Source organism: Clarias gariepinus, chromosome 9 (assembly GCF_024256425.1).
Source record: "Clarias gariepinus isolate MV-2021 ecotype Netherlands chromosome 9, CGAR_prim_01v2, whole genome shotgun sequence".
Lineage (NCBI taxonomy): Eukaryota > Metazoa > Chordata > Actinopteri > Siluriformes > Clariidae > Clarias > Clarias gariepinus.
This window is the reverse complement of record NC_071108.1, coordinates 10,012,370-10,028,781: the sequence shown is the minus strand read 5'-3', so window position 1 is coordinate 10,028,781 and position 16,412 is coordinate 10,012,370. Positions and strand designations below refer to the sequence as shown.

Below are 16,412 nucleotides of genomic sequence, written 5' to 3'. Positions count from 1 at the left end.
ACACTCACTACTAGTAATTTGGACCATAAAAACACCAATAAGTGTAATTAGCACGTATTTGGACTGTAGGAGAAAACTGGAGTTACATTTAGGCATTTGGCAGATGCTCCTATCCAGAGCGACTTACATTTTTATCTCATTCCACATCTAAGCAGTTGAGGGTCAAGGGCCTTGCCAAAGGGCCCAACAATGGCAACTTGGTGGTTGTGGGGTTTGAACCTGTGATCTTTCGAACCCTGGTCCAATGCCTTAACCACTGAGCTACCCTGGCCCTTTTCCCCAAGGAAACCCATCAAGCATGGGCAAAAACATGCAAACCACACACATACACCTGAAGTCAGGAAGTTAAGGAATCATCGATCACACGTGGTCTGCTTTATTTTTTATACAGGATTGCGGAGGGCCTAAGCTTGTCCAAGGAAATTTTAGGGCACGAGGCAGGGTGCACATTCATGGCAGTGCGCACGCTCATTCACACGGGCAATTTGAGAACGCCACTCAGCCTAACCTTTGGACTGGGTCTTTGGACTGGAGAAAGAAAGTGGAGTAAGGAAACATATCAAGCATGAGGAGAACATGCAGACTCCACTCACACAGACCTGAATCCCCAACCCTGAAGGTGCAAGGCCATGGTGCAACCAACATGCCACTGTGCCGCGCATTACACCAATATTTATCTAGTTAAAATAATCTATATAATTTGTATATAATTCCAGCAAAATTAATGTTTCTAATATGCACATTTGTCATCAAAAATGTTCAGATTCTCTAAGATGCGGGATTATTATAATATTAAAGTCATTAAAGTAGAGTTTACATCAGGAGGACATTAGTATGAAAGTGATGGCGATCACGTGATTCTTGCGCACTTAGCATAAATGTGCATAATCTTCATCTAAACTCGCATTTTTCATCATTAATAATTTTTTATGAAATTCCAATAGTAATTATTTCATACTTTCACAGTTCTAAACAGCATTTATGTATTTCTTGTAGTCGCGAAAACTGTATCGCTTCAACAAAAACAAAAACTGCCACACTTAAGATGGCGTCTTTTTAGACCATGTATGTTTTAGTGAAATGTTCCGTCCTGAAACATTTCCCCTACTCAAAAGTTCCGGTGATAGTGATTAGCTAGTGATCGATGTGCAAAGAACGGAAAGCGTGTGGGTGTCCATTAGAGGCCTCATAGCTGTCATTAATCTCAGCAGGGTTTCAGCTCAATGGCTGTTATGTTTACGGTGTAAACGAGGTGAATGATGGAGAGTGCGGAAGCGGCGCCGTTCCGGATCGGCTCCACAGTCCGGGCGCTGCGGTGTGCTCTGCGGAGGAAAACCGGACACGGAGCCGAGTCAGAACACACCGACAGCGGGGAGAGCAGCACCGCCGAGCGGGACAAGCTCTGGTTTAAAGAGAGCAGCGCGAAAAACCTGCGAAACCGAGACTTCCTGGCGCCTAACACGGTTCTGGCTACGCTTTACTCTGACGGACAGGTAAGACTCGCTGTGTGAAGGCACGTGTCTCTGCTGCCATGCTGTTCACTAATGTAGTGACTGATACAAGCCGAGCCTGATGTTACTGACCCAAACATCTGAACCCTGAGTGTTTATCTCTTCACTCATCTCAAACCCTGGGACAGTCACGCTGAGCTCTAATAATCACATCATACATTCTCTCACTCACTCAAAGCATTAAAGACCAGGTAGAATTGTGTTCATTCATTCATTCATTCATTCATAATCCTGGAGCCTTTCCCAGGAGATTTAGGGCATGAGGCGTGGACAGGGTGCCAATCCATCGTAGGGTACACACACACACAAAACAAGCACATTTTTTGGGAATGTCGAATAACCTAGTCTGCATGTCTTTGGAGGAAACCGGAGTATCTGGAGGAAGCCCACCAAGCACTGGGGAGAACATGCAAACCCCACGCACACAGATCTGAGGCGAGTATTGAACCCTCAACCCTGGAGGTGCAGGGAGACAATGCCAACCCCTATTTATTAAATATATTTATATGCATTGTTTCATGTGCCTTAAATATGAATATATTGCATATTTATATGAATACGAATGCTGTCCTTTTACGAATTTTCGCCTTTTTGAAAGTAATTCGCTTTGGCATACAAAGTTTTTTCGACATACAAACAAACTGAACGCCGGCTAAGTTGCGTGTATATCTAGGACTCATGTAAAACTTGTTTGCATCAGTGGAAAGCCAAGCAAAGCAAGTTTCCTTTTTTTTTTTTTTTGCTTTTTGTGCAAGGCTAAATAAAGATATAGCATCATGGGTCCCAAGAATGTTAGGGAGCTACTCTCAATTCTGTTTTAAAGGAGTCGTTGCCAAGAGTAATCATATATTTAGGTTAAGTGAACTTTACATTTACATTTAGGCAGACGCTCTTAGCGACTTACAATTTATTTACTTTAAATCTCATTACACATCAGAGCAGTTGAAGGTTAAGGGCCTTGCTCAAGGGGCCAACAGCGGAGCTACCCCTGGCTTCACTTTAATGTCCTAAATTAAAGTTCAAATCAAATTAAATTCAAGCTCCTCCCACTTTAATGTCTATTTATGTAATATTTTGGTATATTTCCATGTCTTTAAAATTTTTTATTGTTTTTATATGCAAAATATTATTACAGTGTTGGAAACTGCTAATGTCTGTAATATTTTGGGCCGGTTAGTTGGAACAGGTTATTTAAATTTACATTATTTCCTTGGTATATGAAACTCACCTCTGGAAGAAACAAATTTGTCACCCGAGATTCAGTTGTATGTCGAGACTCAACCGAAAAAAACATTTATTTTACTGCTGTGATATCTGAAAGTTATCAATTCTGTAGAAGTCTTCAAGCTCCTCCCACTTTGTATGATTATATCATGACATACAGTATAATCTGTCGTTTATGTCATTATAATGTAAATCTCAATGATGAACTAAAGTGGGAACAAATGCGGTTTCTGCAAAATTCTTTGTTCATTTTAAGTCGGTCTTGGAAGCTCAAGGTACAAGGCGGGTAACACCCACAACTGATTATACACTATGGGCAATTTTAAGATACCAATCAGCCTACACGTCATGTGTTTGCTCTGTAGGGGAAAAAACAGAATACTTGGAGGAAACCTACAAAGCACAGGTAGACTGTGCAAACTAACCCCCTCATCCCCCACCGCTCACAAACACACACAACCACTTGCATGCACAGACTGAAGATGAGATTTGAACCCCTAAGCCTAGACAGGCAACAGAGCTCACTTCTGACCCATCACGTCTCTCGTGCACAATAAGCTTATTTTTTTTTTGCCTTATTTATCTAAGAAAAATGAAAGTAAAAACAACAAAAAATTGAGCAATACTAAGTACCTTCTTGAATCAGTAGGTTGTAGACCCACTATTAGCAGCAATAACTAGAAGTAAGCGTTTCCATTATGATTTATCAGTCTCTCACATGGTTATGGAGGAATTTGGGTAATTTTTTCTTGACAGCGTTGCTTCAGTTCATTGAGGTTTTTGGGCATTCATTTATGCACAGCTCTCTTAAGGTCCTGCCACAGCATTTTCTTCTATAATTTTTTTATTTTTTACCTACACAAACATTCACAGTAGTGAAATGATGATGCGTGGTGAAATGTTTATATGACTGTTTGTGATCTAAATTATAAAGATTACAATACAATAAATATATTTACGCGTGACTACATTTGACTTGATGTCAGTTTAAGTTTTTGAAGCTTGTGGCTAAAAGGGTGTGCAAAAAATACAGTCAGATGCTATGTGAGCCTGTACCTGCTAGTAGCATGGTGGTAGTATATACAGATAGTTGTATACAGATAGTTCTCGACTTTGATTCACGCTGTGAGATTAATTTCCTCAGGTGTGGTTATGTTTTGGGGAAATTGACAGATTTAGTCAAGTAAATTGGTATGCTTTATATTGTGTATTCGTGCCAAAGGTGTATAAGACTCGCTTTTTTAGACTTAAGAACAAATCTGACTTACGAACATGCTCCTGAAACGGAGCTCGTTCATAAGTAGGGGACAAACTGTAATTGGTGTGTGTTTTCTTGTGTCTGTCTCCAGGTTCCTCCGGCTGTTCTAAGGAGTGTTCTCTCTCTCCGCGGAAGTGGTGTGTTACCGCTTGCAGGATGCGACCTCACAGCAGAGGGGCTGCGTGTGACAGTGGACCGCTGCGCAGCGTTCCGAGGTGTTTTATGTGGGACGAACGCGTACCTGAGACCCGCCACTCAAAGACAGGGGTGTGTTCTGATCAACTGCCCTGCACTGCATGCCAAACAAGCTCCGCCTACTCCAGACACACTGACTCTGGGGCAGCTTCGTACTGTTCTCATTGCCGACCACCTCGGAGCAGTGCTCCTGAGACAAGGGTGAGTGAGCCTGTGTGTGTGTGTATGTATGTGTGTGTGTGTATGTATGTGTGTGTGTGTGTGTGTATGTGTGTGTGTGTGTGAGTGAAAGAAAGATCTAGACAAAGACATAGAACCAGGGAGAGAGATTTTTACATTTCATAACCTTTTTTAAATAGTTATTCGGTGTCCTTTTGTCCTGCCCTGCCTGAGGAGAGTGACATCATGAGCTTTCTTCGAATCCTTTGCATCGATTGGCCCGCAGCGTCTGTGAGCTGGACCTGTGAGCAGAGAGAGGAAAAGATGCGGAACTCCCTGGAGAGCTGTTCCTACAGAGAGACAGATGGAGAGAGGGGGAAGAGGGCGAGTAAAGGAGAGGATGGAGGGATGACAGATGAGGTCAGGATAAATCTGAAACGAGTGATGGAGGACGTAGAGGTGCAGGGTTATGACCCCACTCTTGGCACCTGCACAGGTGAAGACGTGTTTATGTATGTATGTATATATGTATGTACATGTATGTGTGTGAGAAATGGATTTAACACCACACTTTTAGTTTTAGTGCTTAATTTAGATATTCTACTCATCCACCCTTACGGCATTGACGGTTCACATTGATGAGTGTGACAAGATAAATGAAGTGTCTGCATAGGCATTCTTCGCAGTTCTTTATCAGGGGGAATAATCAGGTTTGCTTGAAGAAAGTGAAAGAAAGATGTATTTTTTTCTGAATTTGTTTGGTTTACGTGTAGAAGAGAAGCCCTGTGTATCTTCTTCACTTTGGGTACGACAGGTCTTTTTTAAATAAGGATAACACCCATCACAGGTCTAAACACATTCAGCATGAACATGAACAGCTACTGGAACTAAGGAGCTGTTGTACAGAAAAAAACATGCAGCTAGTCCCATCTCCGCTGCTTCCTTCATGCTGATTTAAATCCTGTGTTTGCTATTGATTAACTGTCCAACCCCCCCCCAAAAAAGTCACATGTTAAATTATTTGCCTGCATCCAGTACAGAGAACAATTTAGGAGATTGGAAATGACTGCAAATAAGTTAAAAATTGGCCAGAACATTAATGAAACCTGTAAGGATAGTGCTAACCCTTCAACTTTGTGGAATAAATGTGATCATAAAAAATCATAAGTGGAGATCACTGACTAATGACTTAAGATCACTCGGTAAAAATGTGTGGTTTAAAAAAAACCCTAATGGTAGAAACCATGGCTATGTTTAATAGTGAAAGTAAGGGCGTTTCCACACACATAAAGCGATGAGAGCTTATTGATAGGGACTAAACAGCTGTATGGCCATAAGAAAAACCACCTGTTAGTGAGACTAATTAGGAAAAAGTTCTGGTTGACTCTGTTTCAGAGCGAGTGGTGCATGAAGTTGATGAGGGAAGCAGATGAAGTGATGCACTTATCATGCATAGCGTCCACTAAACAGGCCTCTGGACGGCAGTGTTATGATCTGGGGTTGCTTCAATTGCTCAGGTCTAGAGACAGCAATGTTATGTGGCAATAAAAGTCAGCTGACGACCTGAAAGACCAGGGTATCACATCTATTTAGTTTCTCTTCCCTGATGGAACAGGCAATATCCAGAATTCAAGTTGTGAAAGTGCGGTTCTGGGAGCATGATGAATCATTTTCATACTTGAATTCGCAACCACACTAATTCAAGCCAAAGGCGGTCAATGAAGTTTTGGAGTGTCTGATTATATATTTTTTTGGCTCTTGTATAATAAACCCTTCCCCATAAATCTTTCACTCTCACCTACAGTGCAGCGAGAGGCATTGTGTCACCTGGCTCAACTGGACAGAGCTGTAGAAGACTTTCCTGTGAGTCCCATGGGGATGACATTATCACTTTACATACTGTATACAGTATTCAGAACATACATACATTTTATAAGATTCTATATATAAACATTTTATTATACATATATATAATATACACACACATTACCGTTAAAAAGTTTGGGGTCACTTGCAAATTTTTTTTTTTTTTTTTTTTTAGTTTTCTACATTCTACAACAATACTGGGGATTTCAAAACTATAAAATAATACATATGGAATGAGGTAGTTATGTAACAACAACAAAAACAACGGTTAGTTGTTATTTTAAGACACAGAGGTCAGCCTTTCTGTAATAGTTCCTGCAAGAACAGTATTGTCAAGTGCATTTCAAAATTCGTCAAGCACCATAATGAAACTGGCTCTCATGAAGGCCATCCCAGGAGGGCGAGACCAAAACCTACCTCTGCCGCAGACGAGAAGTTCATTTAGTGTTATCAGCCTGAAAAATGACCAATTAACAACACCTCAGATTAGAGGCGTTATGAAGTCTTTACAGAGGATAAGTAGCAGAAACATCTCAATATCAACTGTTCAGAGGAGAATAATGCATTTTTTGGACGCCTTTAGCATTCCTTTACAATGGAATGTGTTTGTTTTCTGCAAAACTTTTGGTAGAGTGTATAATTTATTTTATTTATTTATTTCTTTTTAGCCTAATTTTCACACTCCTGCACATGCCAACAAAAAAATTTGTTCATCAGGATTTACACTAAAACTGTTGGACCTTTGTCTTGGTTCTTTTGTATCCATTAGCAATTGTGACTCAGTGTTTGTGCAATATAGTTGATCTGTGATTTCTGCAGGCATCCACTGCTACAGTGCTGCATGTGACTTCCTGTCAGGACGAGTTCCGCCTACAGCAGACCGCTATGCTTTGGAGAGCTACCAGTGCCATGGCAACTCAGGTTTTTCTCACGTCTTCACGAAAGAGGAATAGGAAATATTAACACCAAAAAAAAGGATATCCGTTTCATTAAAGCATACACAGGAGACGCTCGTCTATCACTTTCTCTTTCTATGTCTCTCCCTCTCTCTCTCTCTCACACACACTCACAGACTTACAGACTTTTTAGCATGGATTGAAATCATCTCTTACACATACATTATGTGTCGCAGCCCGTGAACTCCATTTATGTGATGGAACCTTGACATTATTTTACTGTATGTACGAGGGTGAGTCAAAAATGATCTGCACTCCAGTTATAATAAAACCTCTGTTGGTCGCACTTTCTGTTCAAGGCTACTGTCTCTCCAGTCACTGCTATGCAAGTGTGAACATGTAACATCAGGTCATTTGTAACTGTAGTGCAAGCAAGAAATTAATGCCCCACTTGTGATTTGCAAAAAAAGGGGCATGCAATGATTAGTTCTGGTGCAGAAACAGCTCACGAAAGAGCATACCCGAAGCGTTTGGATATCTGCAAATAAACTTTGCATCCTCTAAGGATACTTGGCGCTCTAAAGAATGTGTACGTTTCTTAAAGAGAATCATTACTGGTGACGAGACATGGATTAATTACTGCGAGCCTGAGAGTAAACCCAGAGTATTAACAATCAGTGCCAGTTACAGTAAGATATTTATTAAAGAGCTTAAGCCTAATCTTCGGATTAAACGCAGAGGACCCTCATTGTCGAAACTCTGCAAAAACTTTGTTTTGAGATGGTAAAGCATCCTCCCTATAGTTCTAATCTTGATCCACTAGACTTTTACCTGTTTGGTCCTCTGAAAGCAGCCCTATGAGGATTAAGATTCACTTCTGATGAAGAAGTGAGGACAGTGGTGCATTCATGGTTCGCAGCTCAACCTAAAATATTTTTTTTAATGAAGGAATATAAAAGCTGACAAAGTGTATTAAAAAAAAAATCAAGGAGATTGTCAAAAAATTATGTATTTGTCTTTTCAAAATTCTACAGCCAGAGTGCAGTTAATTTTTGACTCACCTTTGTACTAACGAAAACTACAGGAAATTTCTGAATCTCCTTTGCATGCAACCTAATTGTATGAAGTAACAAAACATTTTATAATATTCGGAAATCTTGCTGACTGTTAAAAATTAAAAGGAAGTACATACAAAATACAATAAGATTCCAATAAATGCAGCACACGGGCATCATGAGCATTTCACTGCAGTGAGTGTGTTTCCTTATACGAACTCCTTACTTCACATGTCTTTATTGCAGGAACATCACCAAAGCAGCATTCAATTATAAATAATTATTTTTTTAGTAGTTTTGGCCAATTTTGCATTTGTCTCTTCTTTTTTCTTCTTTTAGAGGCTTGTAGTCTGTGGTCCAGTAAAGACTCCAGGAAGTCAAATGAGCGCAGCTCAGTACCTGCAGTAAGTTATGCACTCCTCTTTAATCACGCACATGCACGTATGTCCCATAGCATAGTGTTCACCCAGAACATCAACACATTAACATTGATTAACAGTTATGTACCAGTGATCTGGTGACAGGATCAAAGGCACCCAAAGCTCACCCATGCCCATGCAGACCAAAGGCCAGGCCGTCTGGTCTGATCGCACAGAAAAGCCAATGCAACACAACCACTGACAAAAGTCAATGCAAGAAAATGGGGGTCACTGATCAGGGAAGGAAGCATTTAATGTTTTTTAAGACTTAAGGAGCAGTCTGGGAAGATGAGGGAGAGTGAGACCTATAGATGGCGATAATGCAACATACTGGATTTCAATCACCATAAAACAAAAACCACGGAAGAAGAAGGAAAGTCAATTCTGGCCACGATTGAAAGGCACCAGAACACACAGTGCACCACCGCCTGCCACACACAGGGCCTGGCAGACAAATTTTCTAATGATCCTAATCTTATTAATTATTCATGGGATGCAGCATACAAAACAAGTCTGATCCACAGAGACGCCACCTCGCAACCCACAGCACTCAAAGCAGCCGCTGCCAACATCCTGGTGCCACACACCACAACGCACCCCAGAGGTCTTCTGGAGTCATGACTCCAGAGACCAGATCTGCCCAGGTGGCACAGAGGGAACCTGCACAATATTGGGCATTATTGTAATGTTATGGTTAATTTTTTTAATGGATGCTTCGGATACTTGTACCTCATTAACTTTACTCCCTTCGTTGGCTTCCTGTCGCTGCCTGCATAACAATGATGCTTGCGAAAACTGGGCCAGCCCCCACTTACCTCAAAGCACTTCATGCACCCTGCACTGCACCACGCTCAGTCTGATCCTCTAGCACTGCTTGACTGATCCCAGCATCTCCCAGGGTACAACTGAGCGCATGCATCAAGTCTCTTTTCTGTTCTGGCACTTAGGTTTTGGAACCAACTTTCTTCTGATGTCTGAAGGCAGACACCGGCAGTCTCTAAACCATGTCAAAAAAGCTACCATACCTGGGTTTTTCAAAAAAATCCTCCTCAACAGGGTTTTGCCTGCTAGTGCTCTTAGTCAGTAAGCCAGTGTAATAACCTGTATATGTATTTATTGATGGAGGCCTAAATGCGTTTTTGTTAAGTCTGCTTAGCTACACTTTTCCGGTATACTGAGTATATTGCTGAGTGTAGCCCTGCTCTATGCTGTGTTACACACCTTCCGCCCTGTCCATCTTTACAAAAACACTGCCACATGACCGGCATCTTATTATAGTAACATAGCAGTGTGTGTTGTTGAGATTTGCAAACTTTATATACATTAGGTAGCTCCATTATTGCACATTGGATCAGTACAGTCTTCTCATTAGTGTTGGTTTCTGACAACCAGATGTTTTGTGGGCAGCAAACTGTTCTCACTCCCAAGAGATTTAAAAACCGCAGCAGATTTACTGCACCTGATGCATTCGAGGCACCCACACACTAGTGTAACGGTCGTGCCGGTATTGTGCACAGCTCCTCGGCCATGGAAGGCTATTCCATAAAGCTACTGCCGGATACTGTAGTTCTTGTCCTGATGTTGCTTTCAGAGGAAACTATCCAGTGAGGTGAAACAAAACAGGTCAAGTGAACTTTACTTGCTGTGCACGGTAACACTCTGAGTTTACATGGTCTACTGCTTCAAGGCTCAGGTGTTGTTAGACTTTCAGTTCACAATAATAGTGCTTAAAGTTGACAGGGGCAAATCTGTCAGGGCAGAAACAAACTGACTTATGACAAAGGTGCCATTTAAAGTAAGTAAAGTTTTCTACTGTGCCAGATTTTGTTTATAGATATTACATGTGTGTGTGTGTGTGTGTGTGTGTGTGTGTGTGTTTGTTTGTTTGTTTGTTTATTTGTATATATGTGTGTATGTATATATATACTCAGCAAAAAAAGAAACGTCCCTTTTTCAGGACTGTGTATTTCAATAATAATGTTGTAAAAATCCAAATAACTTTACAGATCTTCATTGTAAAGGGTTTAAACAATGTTTTCCATGCATGTTCAATTAACCATAATTAATTAATTAACATGCACCTGTGGAATGGTCGTTAAGACATTAACAGCTTACAGAAAGTAGGCATTTAAGGTCACAGTTCTAAAAACGCAGGACACTAAAGAGACTTGTCTACCGACTGTGAAAAAAAACACCCAAAGAAAGATGCCCAGGGTCCCTGCTCATCTGCGTGAACATGCATTAGGCATGCTGCGGGGAGGCATGAGGACTGCTAATGTGGCTAGGGCAATAAATTGCCATGTCCGCACTGTGAGACGCCTAAGACAGCGATACAGGGAGACAGGAAGGACAGCTGATCATTCTCGCAGTGGAAGACCACGTGTAACAACACCTGCACAGGATCGGTATACCCGAATATCACACCTGCGTGACAGGTACAGGATGGCCACAGCAACTGCCCGAGTCACACCAGGAACACACAATCCCTCCATCAGTGCTCAGACTGTCCGCAATAGACAGTCCATGAGAAGGAGATGCACTGCAGTACTTCAAGCAGCTGGTGGCCACACCAGATACTGACTGGTACTTTTGAGCCTCCCTTCATTCAGGGACACATTGTGAAACAATGTCTTATGGACTCTTTTAGTGTTCATACAAATGTTTACACATTAAGTTTACTGAAAGTAAAAAAAATTGAAAGTCAGAGGACGTTTCTTTTTTTGCTGAGTGTGTGTGTATATATATATATATATATATATATATATACACACTACATTCCCAAAAGTATGAACACCTCTCCTTATTAATGAGTTCAGTTGTTTCAGCCACACTATTTCAAATACAAAAAATTAGGGGAAAAAATCTAATAATTCGATTCATTTCAGTGTGTTTGTGTGTTCATGCAAATCCTTTTCAGATTAAGAAAAGTGCAGATGAAGGAAGCTTCAGAGATGAAATATGGAGAACAAGTGGAAGGTGAGTTCAGATGAGTATATGTATGCATGTATATATGTATGTATGTGTGTGTGTGTGTGTGTGTGTGTGTGTGTGAGCAAGCATTGTGTATAAGAGATACGTAATATATGTGAAAGTGATCAATTTGTTTTGGTGACCTTGTAGGACAGACTTGGGATGACATCATCAGAGTGATGACCTGTGCCACAGTGCGGTTTGAGCTGCTCTCCACAGCACACACTAGCCCAGTGAGTGTGTGTGTGCACCTATGCATGTATGTCTGAACACATTAGAGTGTGCAGTAGTGCATTGTTACATGTTACTTAAGCGAATGTGTGTGAATGGTTAAAGTTGTTTTTGTGTATTATAATATGTTAATATTTAGGGTATCATAACAGAGACAGTGACGAAAATCTCTTTTTTGTGATATTAGGTGACTCTCGATGTACAGCGTGAGGTGGGCGTGTCCACAAAGGGTCCAAGGGGAGGAGTCTTTGTGATGTATAACTGTGCGAGACTACACACGCTGTTCAGCAGCTATGAAAAAGGCGTGGAGCAAGGTCAGGCACACGCGGCATGACTTATTATTATTATTATTGCATTATTATTACACTTATTGTTATTGTAATAATAACTATTATTACAGTGGTACCTTGGCGTAAGAACACCCTGCCTACAAACTGAAATTTTGTAATAAATTTGCCTCGGCATATGAAGCATTTTTGGCATACGAGCGAGCGAGCCGAACCAAGCGCCAGCTACATTCTGCGTACGTCCCTGAGCCGTTCAAAACTTGGCACGGACAGTAGCAAGAAAAAAACAAGGGAGCCTCCCTCAGTTTTGTTTTTAAAGTAGACGGTGCCAAGAGGAATCCTAAATTAAGAATGATTTAAATGTGTATGTTGAGGTACCACTGTATAAGGAGCAAACTCAATTTTAATAAAAAAAATTCTAATGTTTCAAATACGGAGTGATTGATTATGCAGCCTGTGGCTTTTTAAAATGATACACTCATTTTAATTTATGTGTAATGACTCTCCTGCAGGCATCTATCCCGAAATCCCTGCCGGCACAGAGTTGGATTTTTCCTCTCTAAAAGAGGAGGTAATTGAGCATGGCATTGATTATATACAAAGTTCTAAAGAAATCATTGCAAAAATCGTTCAAATCCTCTGCAGTAAAATCATGTCTCCACTAGGGGGAGTGGCTTCTTCTTTTCAATTACCTCATTCCATTCTCGGAGCTTCTGGACCAATCAGGACAGACACTGGAGTTGGAAGGAGCAGGAGCCAGAGTTAATTTAAGAACAGAGCAGGTTTGTCGTTTAGTCAGTTTTCTGAAACGCCACTAGATGTATGTTTTGTGACATGAACTCTTCTGCTAATCTACATGGAAATGCTTATTTTGTCCTCTTATATTTATATGTTAAATAGAATTACAATAATATTAAAGTCAGTATTAAATTCCCTTGTATGTTTTGTCAGCTTTGTCTATTGTATTGTGCAGGTCTGCAGATTCCTGGTGTCCCTCAGTAAAGACTTTAGTTCCTATTATAACAGGGTCCATGTTCTTGGGGTAAGATTCCTATAGCAGCGTGGAAACATTGATTAATGTAATTTAATCAGTTCTTATTGACATTAACCTCCAACCCTTTCTTGCATCGTCTCACTTTTTTCCTCTCATCTTCTTATCTTTTTTTTAAATTTAAACTATCAATCTGGCTACTCTCCATCTGCTTTTTTTTCTCTTTTTTTCTTCATCATCTCTTCTCCCTTTCGTCCTTTGTTCCTCTGTCTCACTATGTAGGAGCCGTTACCTCATCTTTTTAATCAGATGTTTTGCCGGCTGTTGTTGCTGAAGGCTTTGAGGGAACTTTACCACAGCGCCTTGGCTTCATTAAATCTGCCCCCGATTCCACAGCTATAGCCCCGGGCCATTTGACCCCCCAGTACGTCGAAACGAACACTCCGTATTACATAGAAATGTGCCTGGAATGTTTAAACAAAAATGACTAAGAATATACCTGGAAATTGCTCCAAATCTTCTATGATCATCCAGAAACACACCAAGAAGTATTAAACAAGTTGTCCTGAAGTAATGTAATACACTGCCTGGCCAAAAACAAAAAAAAAGCTACTATTTTAAACCGGTCAAATTATTGGTTTGCATTAAGCAAAGAGAATTACGGCCTATTAATTTATTAAAACATGGAAGAATAATGCTGAACCATAATTTGATTACGTTAATGCTTGCATAGTAAAAAAATAACCAGTAGAAATCACAGTTATGTTTAATAGTGAAAGTAAAAGCATTTTTCGCACATGGTGCACCTTGAACTCCACTTAATAATAAACAAGAAAACCACTTGTTAGTAAGACTCGGTGAAAAAAAAAAGGCTTAAATTTATTAGAAAGCAATGGGAAAAGGTCATGGGGTCAGATGTGTTCGGAATGACCCATTTCCAGAATGATGGGCACTTCAGGGTAAGAAAGGAAGTATATGAAGCGATGCATCCATCGTGCATACCGCTCAATGTACGAACATCTGAATGTAGTGTTATGACTTGGGGTTGCTTCAGTTGGTCAGGTCTGGAGTCAGTAATGTTATGTGGCAATAAAACAAAGTCAGCCGAATGATTTTTTTCTTCCATTATGGCACGTGTATACGCCAGGACTCAAGTTGTGAAAGAGTGGTTCTGGGAGCATGAGGAATCAATTTCCTGCACATGGCATGCCATAATCCAAGCTAAAGGAGATTGAATGAAATATTAGTGCTGTTTTTTTTCTTCTTTTTTTTTTTTTGGTCAGACTGTGTACTTGCTCTGGTTTCTTTATCCTTTATTTCCTTTATCCCAAACTATAATATTTAATACAACTAAAAAAGTCTGAATTTCTATCAGCAATTGTCTGCAGAAACCACATAACAACCACAACAAAATTTTACACAATAATAAATACTGCACCCTAACTGTCCTTTGTTATTGTTATGTGTTTCCCTTTACACCACAGTCTCTGTTGTGCTCGTTTTACTAGTTCCTTGTTTCTATAGTAACGCCTCATTAACAGGGAGTTGTGTAGTGTAAGTTCCACACGCAAAGTTTAACAATAAACAGGTTTCGAAATGTGTTGTATATATTAAAAAAAAATTGTCCATTCATTGATGTGATGCGGTTTGCTGTAAATGGAGGTTCATTTTGCAAAATATAATATTGAGAGTGTTAGAGCTTTTTGACCATCTGCATAATTTTGGTCTTAATTACTTTATGATAAAGTCGGGGAAAAAAACAGGCTGCTGATGGAATGCACTGGTACATCTTTTAAAATTTCCTCTTGCACAACTTTTTCAGTATTCTTGGTGCAGTTTTTGTACTTCTTGGTGCTTTTTATCTCACTTGTCCTTGTATTGTGAATGAGAACTTAACACATAAACACTGATCAACACTTACAGTTGTGCATTAAAGAATAGGGTTTCAATAATGTGTAATAAACTGTATTTACAGTGCAATCGGAAAGTACTTAAAGTGCATCGCTTTTTCCATATTTTAGGTCACAGCCTAATTCTAAAATGGATTCATTTAATTTTTTTCCCCTCAGAGTTCTACACACAACACCCCATAATGACATGAAAAAAAGTTTACTTGGGATTTTTGCTATTTTATTAAAAAGAAAAAATTGAGAAAGCACATGTACGTAAGTATTTACAGCCTTTGACATACAGAAACATCTCAAGGATGATCAGGGGTAACAGGAAGCACCTGAGCTCAATTTTGAGCTTCATGGCAAAGGTTATAAATATACTGTATAGTATATACCTGTGCTTTCTCAATTTTTTTTCTTTTTTTTTATAAATTTGCAAAAATCTCAAACTTTTTTCATGTTGTCATTATGGGGTGTTGTGTGTAGAATTCTGAGGGAAAAAAAAAACATTCAATCCATTTTAGAATAAGGCTGTGACATAACAAAATGTGGAAAAAGTGATGCGCTGTGAATACTTTCCGGATGCACTGTCATACATTTCATGTATTTAAATTAAATACACTTGTAAATAAATAAGTATAAAAGTGTTACCTTTTATATGTAAATTAAAATGTCAATTATATAAGTAATACATTTAATACATCACTTTTTTTCTAATAATATGTTGAAGTAAGTTATCATATGTATTCATTGATGTTTAAATGTTAAATGTATACTCCTGCATTGGCTGATGTTTATTTAAAACATAAAAAAAAATAATCCACATGCAGAAGTGTGATGGTATAGTGATTAACGCAGTTGCCCTGCACCAACGGGGTCGAGGATTCGATTCCTGCCTCAGGTCGGTGTGTGTGAAGTCTGTGTGTTCACCCCATGCTTGGTGACTTTCCTCCTTGCAGTCCCAAAGACATGCAGATTCGACTAATTGGTGTTCCATGGTGTGTGCATCTGTTTTCCGCCTTATGCCTGGTATAGACTCCAGGCCCCAGCGATAGCAGTATAAACTGAAATAGACAGGCTAAGCAGTATAAAAGATAAATGAATGAATGGATACAAAGATTGCAAAAGTCTTTAGCCACCCCGCATTTCTTCATATAAAAATAAGTGATGTGGATTCTAAAAATTTGAACAAATGTTTTACTGTGGCCGGCTGCAATGTGTCTCAACACAAAATAAAAAAAAAAAATTGTTTATGTAACAACCTCAGCAGCAACCTCATTTCCCCTATCATCAGTTCCGACTATTCAGCTTTCAGCATCACCAGTATACTAATCAATGGTCTCATCACCTTTTATCATCTGCACCTGTTTCTCACTGGTTTATGCCTTACGTTAGATGGGTTTTTATGCTTGAATGATTCATAGGACACACATACACACACTCTACAAAAACATTCCT

At 39.7% G+C, this 16,412-nt stretch overlaps 1 protein-coding gene across 2 annotated transcripts; it reads left to right on the top strand.

The window, feature by feature from the left end:
* Positions 1–1,111: 1,111 nt before the first annotated feature.
* Positions 1,112–15,124, top strand: dalrd3 (DALR anticodon binding domain containing 3). 2 transcript variants are annotated; one of them, XM_053504608.1, is made up of 13 exons: positions 1,112–1,493; positions 4,085–4,389; positions 4,548–4,843; positions 6,152–6,210; positions 7,033–7,134; positions 8,504–8,568; positions 11,501–11,559; positions 11,704–11,786; positions 11,972–12,098; positions 12,584–12,642; positions 12,737–12,853; positions 13,045–13,113; positions 13,345–15,121. In XM_053504608.1, exons 1-13 carry the CDS (start codon positions 1,257–1,259, stop codon positions 13,462–13,464), a joined length of 1,698 nt encoding a protein of 565 aa, XP_053360583.1. In that variant the 5' UTR covers positions 1,112–1,256; the 3' UTR covers positions 13,465–15,121. The 2 variants fall into 2 exon arrangements, with proteins under 2 accessions (XP_053360583.1, XP_053360584.1); XM_053504609.1 differs by having other exon boundaries at positions 1,355–1,493; positions 4,585–4,843; positions 13,345–15,124.
* Positions 15,125–16,412: the final 1,288 nt, after the last annotated feature.